The sequence below is a fragment of the Lepidochelys olivacea genome (assembly GCF_965140295.1).
Source record: "Lepidochelys olivacea isolate rLepOli2 genome assembly, chromosome: 2".
Classification (NCBI taxonomy): domain Eukaryota; kingdom Metazoa; phylum Chordata; order Testudines; family Cheloniidae; genus Lepidochelys; species Lepidochelys olivacea.
Window position 1 is genome coordinate 139,029,251 of NC_140412.1, and position 19,870 is coordinate 139,049,120.

The 19,870-nt window shown below is 41.2% G+C and overlaps 1 protein-coding gene across 1 annotated transcript in view; it reads left to right on the top strand.

Moving 5' to 3' along the window:
* Positions 1–19,870, top strand: part of DNAH5 (dynein axonemal heavy chain 5) — a gene marked incomplete at its 5' end in the record, with an annotated part of 254,247 nt that overhangs the window by 71,913 nt on the left and 162,464 nt on the right. The window contains 7 exons of the mRNA XM_084621096.1: positions 4,759–4,965; positions 11,830–12,001; positions 13,397–13,542; positions 16,827–17,001; positions 18,083–18,322; positions 19,315–19,505; positions 19,606–19,705. Of these exons, the coding sequence (XP_084477222.1) occupies positions 4,759–4,965; positions 11,830–12,001; positions 13,397–13,542; positions 16,827–17,001; positions 18,083–18,322; positions 19,315–19,505; positions 19,606–19,705 (1,231 nt within the window). The remainder of the gene's footprint in view (positions 1–4,758; positions 4,966–11,829; positions 12,002–13,396; positions 13,543–16,826; positions 17,002–18,082; positions 18,323–19,314; positions 19,506–19,605; positions 19,706–19,870) is intronic.

Here is a 19,870-nt window from a genome sequence, read left to right on the forward strand (position 1 = left end):
TGCATCTGATGAAGTGGGTTCTAACCCATGAAAGCTTATGCCCAAATAAATCTGTTAGTCTCTAAGGTGCCACAAGACTCCTTGTTGTTTTTGCTGATACAGACTAACATGGCTACCACTCTAAAACCTGTCGTCCTCTGAGCTGCTAGCAACTCCTTGCATAGACCCCCTTTGGCCATTCCAGAGGTTAGTCACCAACGAGATCTTTTCTGTCTCTAATTTTTGCTAAAAGAGCCTTACCTTGCCCATCTCCCTCTTTCTACAGTAAGATAGTTACCACCATGATCTCTTGTAATCTTGTGTCAGTGGTGAAGGAGTTTGGACATTAAAAGTAAGCTTGCAGCAATACTGGGCTTGTGTGCTTATGTTAGTACAGGAGGGGAAGAGGCATAAGGGAAACTTCATAGAGAAATGTTTTAAAAAATTGAGTGAAAAACATCTAATAAATTCAAGAGGAAAAGGATTGCACCTTTGTGGAAGGGATAATGAATCTCTTAACAGAAATGTGGGGACCCCAGAATTTCTTTGTGGAAAGTTGTGTTGCCTTATTTGCACAATGAATGTTATGGAAAAATAACATCTTGAGTAATTTACAGTAATATTAGCTGAATTATTATAAATGAACTTGCAAGATGTGAAATAACTTGACAGCTTCCTGAGAGCATGAATTATTGCAGTTGTGTTCAATGTGTCATTGCATTGAATTTGTGACTATTTGAGCAGCCTCTACAAGTGTGTTTTGGCCCTTGAAATATGGTGAAAAGCTCTGCTACATCTCTGATTGGAAAGTAAAATACTGTGCCCGACGTGGAATAAATCACATGGCAGAGTATTGCTTAGGCAGCCATTATCTACAACTTTTGAACTGATAATGATGATCAAGGGAGAGAGAATAATGAGGAATGGACATATAGCTATGGCTGAGACATAGCAGCAGCAGGTAGTTCAGGTTGGGATTATTTCCCATACAAGGCAAGAAGCTGTGTTCCACTTACCCCAAAATAACTAAAAATACAGATTTGTCATTTTTTCAAATTATAATAAATTTGGAAGAACCTGGAGCAGGGGTCGGTAACCTTTCAAAGAAGAGCCATTTTTTGGTTTTTGTCTTTGACAAAAATATTTCGAGAGATGCATTACATGCAAAGCTACTTGTAGAGTTAGAATTTATCAACTAATAATAATTGAACATATTAAAGTTATTACTATTCACCAATACTTTTAATGTGACTTCTGCCATTTGAATTTGAATATAAACAGGAGAGGGCTCTGGGCTGGGGCAGGGGATTGGGGTGCAGGAGGGGGTATGGGGTTGGGGAGGGAGTTTGGGTGCAGGAGGGGGTGCAAGGTACATGCTTTGGCCGGGAGGCGCTTACCACAGGTGGCTCCTGGCAGGCGGCGAAGCCGGGCTCTGGCCCAATGCCACTCCAGGAAGCGGCTGGCTGTTGCTATGTCTCTGTGAGCCACTGGTGGCTGGGGGAGAGGGGAAGAGAGGAGGCGGCTCCATGAGCTGCCTCCGCCCCAGCACCATCCTCAAGCCCCATCCTGTGGGGGCGCTGCTTGTGGGTGCTGCCAGTGCACTGAGACCTGCTGCCACCCTCCCCCCAAGAGGCACACAGAGAGGTACCAGCAGCCGGTCGCTTCTGGGAGTGGTGTGGGGCCAGCACCCTGCTGCATCGCTGTCTGGGAGCCACCTGTGGTAAGCGCCTCCTGGCCAGAACCTGCACCTTGCACCCCCTCAGAAAATGGCTGCCTGCAAAGGGGGCAGCCAAAGAGCCGCATGCGGCTCCAGACTCCTGACCTAGAGGATAATAGTGTTAGCCAGCATGGATTTTTCAAGAACAAATCATGCCAAACCAACTTAATTTCCTTTTTTGACACAGTTACTAGTGGATAGGGGCAAGCAGAAGATGTGATATAGCTTGATTTCTGTAAGGCTTTTGACACACTTATATGGGACTGTAATAGAGCCGGACTCACCCGGCGGCGCCTCCTGCTGGTTGTCCCTGGGAATTAGCTAGTCAGCCTCTGGAGCACCCTCTGCCATCTGGTGCTCCGCCTTATCGCTAGCCCCAGTTCCTCCCAGGACCCAGTGCCTCCTCCCACTGGGGTGCTGCCCCCTGGCAGTAAACCCCAACAATCTCTGAGGGTCTCCCCTCCCCGGGGAACCCCCACCCACTACCCCACCTCGCCTCAGTCTTGGCTACTGCCAGTCATCGCTTAGCCCCACTCGCTTAACAGACTGCAGTGTATCAGCCACTCATCACAGGCGAAGGGGTTTGGACCTGCTGCCTCTGTCTACCAGTGGGCTGCCCCCTTGCAACCTCAATACCTAATAGGCCCTAATCTAGGCCTTGCAGCTGGGGGTTTCCAGGCCGGAAGTCCCCTGGTCTTTCCCCCTCAGCCCTGCCCCAATCTAGGTATGCCCTCAGGTCCCTGCAGCCAGTCCCTTCCCTCTCTGAACAGAGAGAGAGAGAGAGAGACTGGCTAAGCTTCAGCCTAGCAGCCCCTTTATAGGCCCAGCTGCGGCCTGATTGGGGGATGGCCTAGCTGCGGCCATTTCCCCAATCAGCCTAGCTTTTCTTGCCCTCAGCCCTGGCTCTCTCCCAGGGCTGGCTTTTAAGCCCCACAGGGCAGGAGCGGGTAACCACCCTGCTACAGGGACCCTAGGGAAATGTGGCCTAGATGAAATTATTATAATGTGGGTTTGCAACTTTTTGAAAAACTACTCAAAAATTTGAGTGGTTTGCTGCCACACTGGGAGGAGGCATCTAGTGGGGTCCTGCAAGGGTCTGTCCAGAGTCCAGTACTATTCAATCATTTCATTAGTGACTTGGATAATGGAATGGAGAGTATGTTTATAAAACCTGTGGATGACAGCAAGCTGGTAGATGTTGCAATCACTCTGGAGGACAAGATTAAACTTCCAAAGGACCTTGACAAACTGGCAAATTGATCTGAAATTCACAATAAGGGTAGTTAAGCACTACCTTAAGGAATAGCCTTCGAAGAGAGGTCATGGAATCTCCATCACTGGAGGTTTTTAAGAAGAGGTTAGACAAACACCTGTATTTCTAGGCCATCCCAGACTTGATCGTGCATCCGTGCAGGGGGCTGGACTATGTGATCTCTCAGAGTCCTTTTCAGCCCTACATTTCTATGGTCATGGAGGCTCTCCATTCTATTTGTGACACTACTTCCTTCATAGCTCCAGTCTGTGTTGCTGCATTAATTTTTATGTTCATGGCCTGCCTGATTAATTTAGGTGGAATATAGGTTCCCAAAGAGCTAAAGATGTTAACATAACCCAGTTACAGCTGAATGTTAAACAATTTTAAAGAAGGTTTTGAGCTTGGTATACAGAGACCATAGCCTGTTTAGTACCATTGCAAACACACAATTAAAAGCCTTTTTAACCTCTTATTAAAGATCCAGAAAAGAAGCTCTGGTGTGGGTGGGGAGAGGGGGATGGGAGAAGGGCTTATTAAAGTATTAAGTAAGGCTTTTAGTTTAACAGCACTTTTTGTTTCCATTTTTTTGCTGGAGAATTTTTAGAAGGAAAACCCCCTTGTCTGACAGTTTTTTAGATGGTATTAAAGCTGGTAATAGCTGTCCTTTTTGGGGAAAAGAGAAGTTAGTTGAGATGGGCAGGAGCTGTTATTGCGACTGCTAAAGTTGGATTCTATTTCCTAAAAAGACAAACACACACAAGGGAAGAGAAAAGAATAGCAAAGTTAGAAAATGCAGCTTCTGTCTTTTTCTTGTTGACTAGTGCTTGTAAACTTATTGAGAAAACACGGGCACAGCATACTGTTTTGTTAGCAGGCTGTTTAGGGCACTGTTTTTAGGTGTACAGGCTCACAGCAGTGTTGCAAAATATATAGCCTTGGCCAGCTAAGCCAGACTCTTATTAAACAGAACACAAAGGAGAGAGGTAGAAAAGAAAAGTAATAAGGTAGGAAAGGACAGGGGAGATAAAGTCTTACAACCCGGATGGTGGTCAGGATTCAGCTGGAGCTAGTAGAGGTGGCAATGTCATCTGGGCTCACCCTCCCCTATTTTTTTGCCCAGGTTGGTCAGGACACTTCTTCGTATCAGGCTGATGAAGGCTGGGGTCCCAGAGACAGTGGGAGTGGCAGTCATGATGGTGAAGCTAGTTCCAGAAGCCAATTTTTCCCCCAAATGCTTTTTTGTTAAATGACCATAAAAAGGAGAGATATCTAGAATAGCCCATTTCCTTGAATTTTGTTATTAATTAGTCCTAATTTCTGACTCACCAGTTTTTGTTTATACATTTTTGGTCCTTAACTTTTTTTGTTCACCAGGCATGATTTTAACAGTCCTTGAGTGGTATTAGTGAAGCCCTTCTTGTTTAAATTAATTTAGCTTTTGGGATTTCTTTACCTTTTTTGAAACAATTTTATATAATAGGCTATTGTTATAATTCATGCATCATTACCCACTTTTTACAGTTGAGCTCACAATTCGGGTAAACTTCTAGGCCCAATTATTACAACAGAACCAAAATTCGGAAGAAAATATAGGTAGTTACTTAGCTTGGCGGGAAGGCAGTTTTTCACTCTAATCTAAATGGAGGTGATATTAAGCTTAGATTCAGACTGTATCAGATTGGAGTATTAGTTTAAGTTTCCACTAACACTTTTGCAATTCAGGCTCGAGGTGTATATTTGTATCCAAATTCAGAGCATAGTGTTGACTTGGTTGTGATTTGGCAAGACTGTTTCTTGTTTCCTGCAGATTGAAGTAACGAAAACAGGGCTTCAGGCATCCCTGTTGGTGAAGGCTCCAGAGACAGGAGAATTATTTGTGAATTTTGACCCTCAGATATTGACTTTAATTCGGGAAACAGAGTGCATGGCTCACATGCACCTTGAAATCCCATCCTTCGCGATTGCTCTACAGCAAAAGCAAGACTCATACAAGAAGAATTTCAATCAACTGCAGGTAGGTTTATTTTATTCATTTAGATCTGCATAGAGCTATTGAAAGCTCCAATAATTTCATGAAAGTAAATAAGATAGTATTTTTATAAGATTGAAAATGAACAAATTCAGACTACTATGCACCAGTAAAGTGATTAAGATGGGAAAAGGACTTGACAATTCACCTCCATCTTTTTCCTGCAATTTTTTAGATGCTACAATGACTTTGTTCTTAAACATAACCTCTAGGAGGCATGGCAGTGTGGAACGAAGGCGCTGAGGTCTAGAAATTTGGAGTGGTGGAAGCAATTCCTCAGTAATATAACCTTATTTCTGATTTGCTGTATGAGTTCAGGCAAAGCAGTTGACATTTCTCAAACACAACTGTGGTTCAGCTTTGAGCACAATTTGGGTAGGGGACAGCAATGAGGCATGCCAACCCAGCAGTTGCCCCTAAAAGTATTGTGCCTTGGATAGGAACAAAGACTCCAGTAACTGGGCAGTGCAGCTGCTGCACCAGCATTACACCTAGTGTACTTCTTGGGCCTGCTGTGCTAGAAGATGCAGAGAGAAGATGGAGCCTTGGTTTCTCCTCTTGTCTCTTAATTTCCTTTTGGGAAGTTAGCTGCCATCAACAGTGATACAAGCCAGCAGCAATCATTAGGCTCAAAAGAATGAGACCAAGGATGGAAGATGGGCAAATCTCATGATTTTACTGCAAGCCCTTGGGTCAGGGATTCTCTTTTTCTCTGCGTATGTCTACAGTGCAATAAAAGACCCATGCCACACTGCAGCTGGCCTGGCTCACAGGGCTGCGAGGGGGAAGGATCTCCGATCCCAGGCTCCAGCCCGAGCCCCAACGTCTACACTGCTATTTTTAGTCCTGCCGCCCAAGTCTGAGCTCTAAGACTCAATGCCATGGGTTTTTTATTGAAGGGTTGTCAGGGTTCCCTCCCCACTCTGAACTCTAGGGTACAGATCTGGGGACCCGCATGAAAGACCACCTAAGCTTATTTCTACCAGCTTAGGGTAAAACTTCCCCAAGGCACAAACTTTTTGCCCTTGGATGGTACGCTGCCACCACCAAATGACTTAACAAAGAATTGGGGAAGAGACCACTTGGAGACGTCTTCCCCCAAAATATCCCCTCCAAGCCTTACACCCCCTTTCCTGGGGAGGCTTGAGAATAAACAAGATGAGCACAGGCCAGCCTTGGGTTTTTAGGACCCTAAAAACCCAATCAGATTCTTACAAAAACAGAACTTTATTAGAAGAACAAAACAAAGATAAAAGAACAACTCTGCAGGATTAGAATGGAAGATAATCTCACAGGCAGTCAGATTCAAAACATAGAGATCCCTCTAGGCAAAACCTTAAGTTACAAAAAGACTCAAAAACAGGAATACACATTCCTTCCAGCACAGTGAATTTCACAAGCCAAAACCAAAAGAAAATCTAATGCATTTTCTAGCTAGATTACTTACTAATTCTATAGGAGTTGGATTGCTTTCTTTCTTGATCTGTCCCCGCAGAGGCATCACACAGACAAACCCTTCCACCCTCCCCCCCCCCTCAGATTTGAAAGTATCTTGTCCCCTTATTGGTCATTTTGGTCAGGTGCGAGCCAGGTTACTTGAGCTTCTTAACCCTTTACAGGTAAGAGGATTTTGCCTCTGTTCAGGAGGGATTTTATAGCAGTGTATACAGAAAGGTGGTTACCCTTCCCTTTATATTTGGTACGCCCCCCCAAATCACAGATAGTGTTGGACAGCCAGTTCCACACTGGCTGTGATTTCTTCCTGGAGCTCTCGGAGAAAACAGAGTTAATTAGACACATGTACCTTTAGATATACTACTGACTGTATAAAAACTAACAGTATTTCCCACATCTCAAGGATGATTTTAACCAGTTGATTCTGGGAAACTTTCAGGGGAGAATGCATCACCCACTTTGTTAGAAGCTCCTGAAATGTGTTGTATTTCAAAATCAAAATCTTGGATAGCTAAACTCCACCAAATAAGTTTTTTGTTATTTCCCTTGGTGGTATGAAGCCACTGTAGCGCAGCATGGTCGGTTTGCAGGTTGAAACGCCATCCCCAAAAGTATGGACGTAGCTTTTCCAGAGCGTAGACAATGGCGTAACATTCTTTTTCACTGATTGACCAGTGGCTTTTCCTCTCAGACAGCTTCTTGCTGAGAAACACGACAGGATGGAACTCTTGATTCAGTCCTTCCTGAATTAAAACTGCTCCCACACCATGCTCGGATGCATCTGTGGTTACTAGGAACGGTTTGTCAAAGTCTGGGGCCCTTAGTACAGGGTCAGACATGAGTGTTGCTTTAAGCTGGTTAAAGGCTTTCTGACACTCTTCGGTCCACTGAACGGCATTTGGCTGTTTCTTTTTGGTTAGGTCTGTCAGTGGGGCGGCGACACTTTTTGTCTAGCACCTAGTCCAATAGGGCTCAAATTCTAACTGGAGTCTTTGCGTGCTACTGCCATACGAATATATAATATAAGCTTTTTGAACTCATCTACTTCAGCTCACCCCCCTCTTGTTGCTCCTTTTCTTCATATGTGTAAGGGGATAATTAGTTTCTCATATGAGCACTGTAATGATTGCTTGATGCTTTTGCAGTACTTGGAAGCTGCCAAATGTTTCATACTGTGACAAATTTCAAAGAATGTTCTGGAACTTTATGGTTGGGTTGTGAGAGCCAGTTGTTGCTAGGGCGTGAGGAAGGGATCTCAGAAAAAAGCTTGTGCCTAGCCTATTTTTATCTCCATCGTTCTTCTAGAGACCATTGGTCCAGTTTAGAGCAGAGAAGGTCAAAGCTGACTTTTAGCCACTGTTAATAGACTCAGTTTTAGGAGCGGAAAACTCCAGGAAGCAAGTCCTGGGGATGCTTCACTGGCTTACTATGCTGATTTCAAAGAATGATGTGGAGGCACTCTGGTCCACTTCAAGAAAGAGCCCTGCGAGTCTACTGAGACTCCTGTAAATAAAATAGAGGAAAGGAGGCCTGTTTCTGACCATTCTTGATTCGCCATGCTGGGAAACAGGAGAAGTCAGTGTTCTGGGTAATGCAGGATCCCCTTTCTTGCAAATAGAGCTTGAGGGGGGTCATGTTTTCATAACTGAGAAGGACCTCTTGGTGAGTAAAACCTGTGGAGAGTACAGGAAGAGGCCTATAGATCGGTTCCTATTGAAAACTTTTGGATTTGAAGAAATTCAAACAGATTAGGTCACTTATCAATTTAAACGAGTGGTTTGGATTTATTACAAACCAGGGTGTTTACAGAATACAATTTCTATCTTTGTCCTCCTTCATATATACATTTCAGTGGGGGGCAGTGGCATCCTGTCATGCTGTTGTGTGTAGTAAGATCACACAGTAGTGAAGCAAGTATATTTCAAACTAAATGTTTGTAGCCTCTGGATATCTTTATATCAAATTTCCAGGTATATTCATAGATTTGTTAAAAACATATTCTGCTAGCTCCTTTTAAACTTAAAACTGCATCACCAGTTGTCAGAATGTCTTCATATGATGTCTTTTGACTGGGCTATTAAAAGATGGCCTTCCTTTAAAAAATTAGAAGTATTGGCTTAGGGTCTCAAAAATATTGAAAATTCTGACTTCTAATTTACTTGTATTATCATTTAGCTCCCATGAAAAGGTATTGCAGAAAAAAGACTTTAGCATCAATATCAGATCCATATGTAGACTTGACCACCGACCCACCAAAACTAAACCTACTTCTTACAATTTTCCAACTTTTTTATCATTTAATTGCTATATTAAGTAGCTTAGACAACGCTGATTTTTCAAAAAGGTTCCAGAGATAATCCTGGCAATTACAGCCTGTTAAGCATAACTTCAGTGCCAGGCATGTTGACTGAAACTATAGTAAAGGACACAATTATCAGATACATAGATGATGAACACTATGTTGGGGATGAGTCAACATGGCTTTTGTAAAGGGAAATCATGCCTCATCTATCTATTAGAATTCCTTGAGAGTGTCAACAAGCACGTTCACAAGGGTGATGCAGTGCATATAGCATACTTGGACTTCCAGAAAGCCTTTGACAAGATCCCTCATCAAAGACTCTTAAGCAAAGTAAAGAGTCATGGGATAAGAGGGAGGGTCCTCTCAGGGATCAGTAACTGGATAAAAGATGGGAAACAAAGGTAGGAATAAATGATCAGTTTTCACAATGAAGAAAGGTAAATAATGCGGCCTCCCAGGATCTGCACTGGGACCTGTGCTGTTCAACATGTTCATAAATGACCTGGAAAAGGGAATGAACAGTGAGGTGGCAAAATTTGCAAATGATACAAAACTATTGAAGATAGTTAAGTCCAAAGCTGACAGCGAAGAGTTACAAAGGGATCTCACAAAACTGTGTGACTGGCAACAAAATGGGAGATGAAATTCAGTGTTGATAAGTGCAAAGTAATGAACATTGGAAAACATAATCTCCACTATACATTCAAAATGATGAGTTCTAAATGAGCTGTTACCACTCAATTAAGAGATTTTGGAGTTGTTGTGGATAGTTCTCTGAAGACATCTGCTCAGTGTGCAGTGGCAATCAAAAAAGGTAACAATCTTAGGAACCATTAGGCAAGGGATAGATAAGAAAGAAAATATAATGTCACGATCTAAATCCATGATACACCCCCACTGAGAATACTGCTTGCTGTTCTGGTCACCCCATCTGTTGCAGTGTATGTACATCCTGTCCCCTGTTGGGGTAGATCGTGGGTGTGGTGGCACTGCAGTTACGGGCTACCAGACTGTCTTGGGATTCAAGATACTTTGGCTCAATGCCCAGAGTAAAAGTGGCTGCGCTTGGGTTCAGGGCTGCATGGCCTACTGGCCTGAGACAAAGTGGCGGCCCTTGAGAGCCGGGCTGCATGGCCTAGTGGCCAGGGTCAGGGGCCGTCAACCAGGGTGGTGACCCGCTGGGGTAGGGGGACCCGGGCCCTCCCTGCTCCATGGGTCCCAGCCCAGGGCCCTGCCAGTGGCAAGTGTGTCCACCACCCAGTCAGCAAGGATCCTACCGCAACACACTGATTCTGCTTTAAGGGGGTTACAACTCACTCCCCCTCCTGGGGACACTTCTTACCCTGTTTCCTGAAGTCATGGTCTGTTTGATGTTGGGGTCTCCGGGCTCTTTGGTGCAGGTAACTCCCTAGGACTCTGACTGCAGCTGGTTAGCTGTAGGCAACAGGTCTCCAGTCTGGTTCTTGGGATCTCCGGCTCCCGCAGGCAAGGGCTGTAGTGACTCCTGGGCTGAAGCCTCCATCAAACGTCCTTCCTCTTTGGCAGTCATCCCAGACTGAGCTGAGCTGTTCTCCTTTATACTAGCACAGCAATTGGAGCATGCCCAGCATGGTCTGAGGGTGGGATTAACCCTTTCTTGCTAGTGTGGGGTATGCACACCCTGTCACACCATCTCAAAAAAGATGCATTAGAATTGAAAAAAGTACAGAGAACGGCAACAAAACAATTAGGGATATGGAACAGTTTCCATATGAGGAGAGATTAAAAAGACTGGGACCTGTCAGTTTAGCAAGGAGATGACTGGTGGGAGGATATGATACAGGTCTATAAAATCATGAATAGTGTGGAGAAAGCAAATAAGGAAGTGTTATTTACCCTTAGCATAACACAAGAACCAGGGGTCACCCAAGGAAATTAATAGGCAGCAGATTTAAAGGAAGGAAGTACTACTTCACACAATGCTCAGTCAACCTGAATTCATTGCCAGGAAATGTAGTGAAGAGCAAAAGTATAACTGGGTTAAAAAAAGAATTAGATAAGTTCATGGAGGATAGGTTCATCAATGACTATTAGCCCAGATGGTCAGAGATGCAACCCCGTGCTCTGGGTGTCCCTAAACTTCTGACTGCCAGAAGCTGGGACTGGATGACATGTCAAAATTGCTCTGTTCTATTGATTCCCTCTGAAACATCTGGCACTGACCACTGCTGGAAGACAGGATACTTGGTTAGACGGACCATTGGTCTGACCCAGGATAGCCATTGGTATGTTCATGGTAAACTGTTTCTCTGCATTAGAATGCTACACCCATCCACACTTGGCTGCAGCATCTTGGCCTGAGACCAAAACTAAAAAAAGCAACCTTAAATGCTGGGTGCCCAGCTTGAGTCATCTGAGATCTAATATTTCAAAGGTCTGGATCCACCTGGGACTACAATTGCTTTAGGTTAGTTTGCAGATACTCACTCACCTGTGGAAAAATGAGGCTTTAGGAGAGTTAAGGTGGGTACCCAAAGCTAAAGGGTGCCTTTTAGAACTTATTCCTGTGTGGCGTACTAGGCTCTGAAAACTGGACTTCTATCCAGTCATTGTACTAAGTGGCACGGTTGGAAGTGCTGTCTATTAGATTAAATATAAGAGGCCCTGATCAATATATTCAAGATAACGTTGTGTTTTCGGCAAGGATGTTAATTTTGTTATCCTAGCTGAATTCTAATTCTGATTAGACAGTGACACTGAAGTCCCTTCAAAGCTTCATTTAAGTTAATTCTTGTCTTCCCTTTGCTCCAGTTACGTTGGGCAGTGGTGGCAGTGCATTTCAGTGATCAGGTGTTTGTGGTATTTTTGTAGAAGACTTTAGGGTTCTTAAGGATTAGTAGTGTCATTAAAAATACAGAGTTAACGCCAACGTGAAAAAAATCAAGTGTTCCATTGTTTCAAAAATACTTTTTTGTAAAATGGAAAATAATAAAAACCTGACTTTTCATGAAGAGTGGAACTTTGTTTTTAGTGTAACTAGATGCAAATGTCAGCATACCGAAAGGTTTGCATCGTGCTTGTTAATTAGTGTTATTACCCTCCATTTATTTCAGATGATGCTGGCAGAATATAAGAGAGTTAAATCAAAAATACAAACACCCATTGATCAACTAATGGCTCCTCACTTAGCTAATGTAGATGATGCTATCCAGCCTGGTTTAACTTCACTAAACTGGACTTCCCTGAACACTGAGAAATACATAAATAATATTTTTGACAAACTAGGTAAGCATGCTTGTAGTGAATCAGCATTCTTCCACTGAACTCTGAGTTGTTTGCTTCAGTCTAGATATACAGTCCAATGTTAAGTGCAACATTCACTTTTATTATACAGTTTATACTCCTGCATAAATTAAAACACCAAAATTCTCACCCATAGTGTACTGTAATGTTTATTCACCCCATGGGAGCCAAATTCTGAGCTGCCTTAATTTAAGTTCAATCTCACTGACTTCCCTGGGATCTCAGTGGGGCTGTATGGGTCATTCACCAATATTGCTGCCATGTGTACTTGCCTGCAGCATGCCAATACTTGAAGAAAATAAGAGGGAAAGGGGCAAACTCTATCGAGCTTCACCATTATGATATTCTCCTCTACTTCCCCAGCAGCTTCCACATATCAATCTCTGCCTTGTCTGGGCCTCTCTGCCCGTTTACGTAAAAGTCCTCTTATGTTGTCACTGAACAACTTCTTTTCTTGCTGAATTAGCATTTTTTTCTAAAACTCTTGTAAATCCACTAATACATAAGCTGCCATCCAGGGCTCCAATGCCTTTTGAATTTTTAGCATATTCTGTCATACTGGTACAAGCAAAAATAAACTCCACAGGCCTCACAAAACTAAAATATAACCAACTGAAAAGAGAGTACAAATAACATTGTATGGCATGCACCTTCATCTGCAACGGCCTGGGAGAAGAGATGGCTTTTGTAGCCTGTCCCAAAGGTCAACAGATCTGGCTTACTTCAGATTCATTTAGTGCCAAAGATACCTACATCCCACCCAAAAGTTCCTTAATCTCTAATAACTAAAATTACTTATATCAGGAAAAAATACAGGAAAATGGAGCTTAACATGACTCACAAAGTGAATCCTGCAACATTAAATTACCTATCCATAAATGATTTGGGCTCCTGATTGTGGGTGTTTGTCACATATTGTGCTCCACTGTTAATTCATGTCAGATCCAGGTATGCTGAGCTTTGAGCAGAGTCACTTAAGCTCTCTCAACTGAAACATCTAGAAGAAAAAAAAAAGACTGTACTGATGATGCTTGCAAGCTTCTTTGAAGTTAAAAAATGTTATACCTTGTCAAAATGTTTTAATATTAGTTTGGCTATATGGACAGTCAGTGGATTGATAAGTATAAAGGAAAAAACTTGGTTGCTTGTTGCTGCTCATAAGTGGCAAATTTCTTAATTGCAAATTCTGAGTTTGAGTACCAGATAGTGTTATATGATGAAACGGGGGCCAGATTTTGCTGCACATTGTCTGTTGCACACGTGCTAAAATGGTAGTTCTTAGAAAAACTTTATTTAATGTCTCCTTCCTTTGAACCTCTTTTGGATTTCTTATGTTTTATTTTTGTTTTTTGGTATGATCTTCTTTTGTTTGGAAAGCTGATCTGGAGCTGCTGCTTGATCGAGTGAATGATCTGATAGAATTTCGTATTGATGCTGTTCTACAAGAAATGAGCAGTGTGCCACTTTGTGAACTGCCAGAAGATGAACCACTTACCTGTGAGGAATTTCTCCAAATGACAAAGGTTATGAGACTTACTCTTCTAAAAATATGTTTAGTTACTCTACATTGAAGTATCTGCTTGCTGAGTGAGTATGACATGACATGAACACTGCACTAATGATTTAAATTACTGAAGTAATTTGATAATGAGAGTGACTAAAAATGTCCCAGTTGTCTGAGAGTGACATGTTTAAAAGGCACAAATGTAGGAAATGCAAGATGTTTCAGTTATGAGGTGGCTTGTTGAGCTTCCAGTGTCAGACATGCTATGGTAGTCACTCCTTGTCCTGTTTTATACCAATAAACTTAATTTGAAGATCCTCCATTCACCCTTTTTCCTCTCACTGTCTTCGAGGTCTGACACTTGTCATGATATGGCACCTTTAAATCTTCTTTGAATCAAGAAGGGCTGGAGGTGCCTGTGAACATGCTTTGGCTGACCGGAGGGGTCAGCTCTCAACTGCCCTGGAGAGCAATACTGTGGAGATGGTTGGGAATTTGCAGGGTTTTCTTTTTAATCCCCATGGCCTCCTGAGCTGATCGGGATAGAGGGGGCCAGTGCACAGGCAAACCTTATCCCTGAGACACTGAAAAAAAGTAGCTCTATGGGGGATCCTTGGAAAGACTTCATTCCCCACAGCAGGGTATCAGTTAACCCAATCATATTCAAGTTTTTAGTTTTCACATGTAATAGGCAAGTGAAAACAAGTATTGCTGGTTAAATCACAGTGAACTCAGGAATGAGGTGTTAGAATTACTTGTAGAATTTAGAATTGAAAACAAAGAACAAATTAATTTTTAACTGAAGTTCCATGGGCTTTCAGTTCCAGGGTTTCTCTTAAAACAACTAACCAAATTGTTTAACTGTTCTCATTGAGCTAGTTCTTATATCCATAAGTAGTCGCAGTGATGTCCTGTGACTACTCACGTAAGTGTTAGCATGGTCAGATTTCCATGATTCTTAAAGCAGTAAGACACAGCAAGCAGTGCATTTCTAGACAATTGTGTAATATAATTTCAGTGAAAGACCCTGTGAGAAGTTCAGTAATCATACCTGAATGCTCTCCCTTCTGTGTAGTTAGGATGTAACCAATTGGTGGAGGAGTGTAGTTTAAAGTCCCCAATGCATGCAGTGGTCAGTGATACAAAGGTAATGGGCATCCACAATCTGTAAATTTGAAATATTTTGAATACAACTCTAACTTGGATCTAGATAGCTAGCAATAATTGGGAAAACAGAAAAGAAAATGTCTAGGGCTGGATAAAGAATTGGAGTGCTGCTGTGATAACCCTAAATATGGGGATTCTAGTAGGTACATTGATGCAAATATACCTGTAGTACTGAAAACAGTCCTGAAAGAATAACTTCTAAACAGGAGCAAGTGGCAAAGTAAGGACTTGTCTAAACTGAAAAGTTGAACTGCTTAACTATACCAGCATAGTGAGTGATACAACTCTGTGTTGTGGATGTACTTGAACTAGGATAAAGATGCATTACACTGTTCTAGTTTATTCCCATAAGGGAAAGAAATAAGTTTTGCCTTTATACTGGAATAACTGCATCCCCACTAGGGGTTGTGCTGGCATAATTTACTGGTTTTTTTTTAAAAAAAAAGTCACAACCTTAATGTAATAGTTGCAGTGGTACAACAATGTGCAGACCAAGCCTAAGTCACAATTGGAAGTGATCTTAATGGAAGCATAGTATATTACATGTATTAGAACACTAAAATGTGCTAAATGCAGAATCTTTCCAGTTATTGATTATATTGAACTAGAATACCTGTTTGTGTGAAACTTCTCAGTGGAATATGAAGTGAAGCCATGGGCCTCCAGTGCACCCAAAAAAGGAGACCATCAGCCTTACTATGTAGTGGGGAGTGTCTTAATACAGTTATAACACATGTAGCAAAAATAAAAGTATTAGAGCTGACCTCTTAAAGATGGATTTTGATTTTTGACAGTCTATTGACAATGGGGAGGCGTGTTATAGGTGCAGTCAATTGCAGATACCTGTAGCAGAGAAGACTAACTTTCTTGAAAGATATCTTGATCTTTTAGACATCAGGTTAGTGATTAGAAAATCAGAATGGAAAGTCATCTCATTGGAAATTATTGAAGTAGTCTATCTCATGTGCTGCTTCCGTGCTTCTGCAAAGCTGCATATTCTCTTGATCACAGGTCCAAAATCAGAGGCTGAATTGAAACTTTCTAAAATAGTTTCACTATGTAAAATAACATGATTCCTATTAAAAGTCAAAACTTCTTTGTCTATCAGTTAAACTTGTAAAAAGTTTTTTCAGTATCTCAGTTTTAAGTTTTGGAGCTCTTCCTCACTTTTTTTCCAATGAGAAATTAATAGAAGTGAAAAGGTGGGAACTTCCCCGTATTTTTTCAATTTAAAATTAAATTTCTGTTTTGAACACTTTCAACCAGCCCTAATGAAATTACAATAAGAATAGACATGGACTGCTCTGCGTTAATATTTTGTCCCCTTCCCATACTTTCTGTTAACTATTTCACTTTAATCACTGTTGCTCTAAAAAGGTTTTGGTATCCTGCCTGCCAATCTTAACCATGAATGCAGAGCTCACCAGTATTTCACTTGTGACCTGCTGAAAGAATAACATGGAATTGATTAATGCTCCACCTGGACTGACTGACTGATTCAAAATTGGAGAGTTTTTTTTTTAAGAAAACAAAACAAAACAAAACAAATTTGCTAATATAAATGTGCCAGGTTGCATTATGCAGCTTCTTCCCTTTCTCTGTAGCGTTTCTTATGAAAAGTTAGTATTTGGTAGTGAAAATTCTGAGCAAAGTCATGTGACTTATTAAACTAAACAAAATGACCTTGAAAAACACTATTGGTGAGAGAGCCTGATTGTGCCAGACATGCTATTGCTAACATAATTTTTCAAAATCATGAATCAGGCCCCTTCCTAAAAATCAAGATATTTTAAAAGTAAATTTTGGCTTTCTATGTGCCTTCTGATTTTTTTGAGCTTCTAAATTCATTAAACCTAGAAAGTGTTTTTTTTTTTTAATAATAGCTGAGATTCTCATGCAGTACCAGACTCTAGAAATTGATCCTTTAAGAAAAACAAATATCAAAATAATCATGAGATTGCTTCAGTTCATGACATTGCACACTTGATCAACTTTCATACCTTATTCCATGTCTGGCCTTACTGATGGTAGTGGGAGTATTCATAGGATAATGTACCACTAAAGTTGTTTGTGCCAGCAAAGACCAAAAAAAAAAAAAAAATCAGACTCCATAATATTTGATGTATTTATTGATAGGAGTTCTGTGTTCAAGGTGTACAGACTTTGCATTTGAAAAGCTTATTGGTGGAAGAAGCAGCCAATGAGCTGATAAACATGTTACTGGACACAGAGGTGCATTCCAAAGGAGAAGATGAGAAGTCAGTTCTGCTTCCAGTCACTGCTGAAATGAGTGAGGTGAATGAAAGTACAGGTAAGAGGAAACACTTCAAAAGCAGTTTTCTTTGCTTCACACTTAGTTGGCTGTACATGTAGATAAAATATGCTGAGGGCCCAGAGGGCTCATAGTTAATATGGTACTTAGACACTTTCACATCGACAGATTACAGGCTTGAATCTAGTTTAGAGTGACTGAAAGGTGATACGAAATCTTGCAGCTGCTTTCCTTATGCGAAGTAGGCTAGTTACATCAATCCAACTCTCACAGTCAAGTGTCCATGTCACAGAAACTAGCAGTGATAGGCATTATTTGGCCACCACATTTCATAGAGAGAGGACAAGGCTTGACTGGATAGGCAGAAAGATATATCTTCACATTCCCAGGGGTAAATCTACTAGGTATGTATTTCAGATTTCAGAGTAGCAGCCATGTTAGTCTTCATCCACAAAAAGAACAGGAGTACTTGTGGCACCTTAGAGACTAACAAATTTATTAGAGCATAAGCTTTTGTGGGCTACAGCCCACTTCATCGGATGCATAGAATGGAACATATAGTAAGAAGATATATATATATACACACACATACAGAGAAGGTGGAAGTTGCCATACAAACTGTAAGAGGCTAATTAATTAAGATGAGCTATTATCAACAGGAGAAGAAAAACTTCTGATTATCACTACAAAAGTTTTTTCTCCTGTTGATAATAGCTCATCTTAATTAATTAGCCTCTTACAGTTTGTATGGCAACTTCCACCTTCTCTGTATGTGTGTGTATATATATATCTTCTTCCTATATGTTCCATTCTATGCATCCGATGAAGTGGGCTGTAGCCCACGAAAGCTTATGCTCTAATAAATTTGTTAGTCTCTAAGGTGCTGCAAGTACTCCTGGTTTTTTTAGGTCTGTATGTAGTATAGAATTTAGTCTTCAGGTCACTGTAAACTGCAAAGTGGACAAGACATTATGGGAATCCACTCTCTTACACTTCTTTATGAAGATGGTATTAAAAACTGTTAATTTCCAGACGTGTAATTGCATTCATGTTTCTCTCCTTGGTGTATTAAATTAAGTTCTAAATTACTATAATTTTATTGATCTGCTTTTAACAACAGAGGAGGAAGGGAGAAAGGAGAAACTGGCAGCCTCTCATACAGCAAGTCAGATTATGGCTGGGATGTCTCCTCCTTTAACAAAGAAGAAGAGAAAGGAGATGGAAATGTTAGCGGAAGAAGCCCAAGAACTGCTTACCCACTTCAATCACCGCAATATTGATGCCCTTTTGAAGGTCACTCGGAACACTCTGGAGACCATACGCAAGCGCATTCATGCCTCTTCTGCGATCAACTTCTTAGGTAGCTGTAGGTTCTACTACTTTACATTTTAATTAGTATGCTGAAAAGAACAATTAGACATGGTATCCTACTACCATGCTAAACCAGGGCCAGATCTTCAAAGGAGGGTGGAATAGGTGAACAAGCAATTTTGTGGGCTGTCTTGTTACACCACAGTTGCCTGCGTTGTACATTTCCCAGGGAATTTTCCCCCATAAGATGAATCCCCAGCTACTGGTGGGTTATGTTTATTATGGAAAAACTAAATATAGGTATTTTGGGGCCAGATGTATGAAAGTAGGTGTAGCCTTGTGCATGCATAGGGTGACCAGACTTTGTAACTGAAAAGCTGGGACAATGTAACCTGTTGGGTCTTGAAGTTTGTATAGAGAGGTTTGGCGCTACAGGTATCAACTCCCGCTGCTTCTGAGCTGACAAGCTGCCACAGACAGACACAGGTCTTTTAGGATTTGTTCATATATCATGAGAGAGGACACAAATCCAATTTATTTTCTTGGCAGCCCACCTTTAAAGACATAAATAAAATTAGAGGCTTCCATCTTTCATTTAAGTTGCATCTGCAATTTTGTGCACCACAATATTTGAGTATTCAAAAAATCATATCCTATTTAATGTACAAATCTGTATTTGAGTGCACAGATCAGATTACTTGCTGATAGTTTTGTTCAAATGTTCATATAGCAATCAGCTTTTGTGGTGGGGGAGGAGTGCATAAAGTAATGGCATAGAGTTTAGAGGATATTTGTATTGCTATTGACTTCAGAGTCTTCTAATGCAGCTTCAGTTATGAAATAAACAGCTGTTTATTATACTGTTCCCCCTAAACAGTATTAAGTTCAATATCCACCAATATACTGTATTTAAAAAAAGCTGTAGATGGTGAAAGCAGATCACTTTAAATTGGTTTAGTTTCATATCTATGGACAAAATAAAGAATACTGTACAGGTTTTTAAAACTGTATTTATAACAATCAGTTTTGTTCTTCCTTTAGACAGCGACAGTGTTTCTAAGCAAAAACAGAGTGCTCAGCCTATTTTTCGGACTAGTATTAACCTGTCTATCCCGAATATCGTTATGATGCCAGCTTTGGATGAGGTACAGCAAACACTTAATAAAGCTGTGGAGAGTATTGTCAGTGTCATGAAGGGAGTTGGGCAGTGGAGTAAAGAGAGAATGTCTAAGGTTTGTCTTCAGTAGACTTCCTTTAAAAATATATTTAAAAATCCTGCTCTTGAAAAATTTCTGACAGAAAATAAATATGATCATTCTACTTCCTACACAGAAAAAAATGCTAGAAAGAAAAATAGCTGCTTTGCGGCGCAGTAGCGAAGACAGTGATTCTGATGATGGAATGAGAGAGACTGGCATCAAAAATGCTCAGGGTAATTAACTTTATAATATCACTGCCTCAGATTTAGATGTAAATGTTGTCTCTCCTGTATGTGTTCCAGGATATGGATAACTACTTGGATATGAAGATGATATCACTCAGAATTCACTAATCGTATATCACCTTTGAGGCCAGATTTGTGGTGCATGAGCGGAAG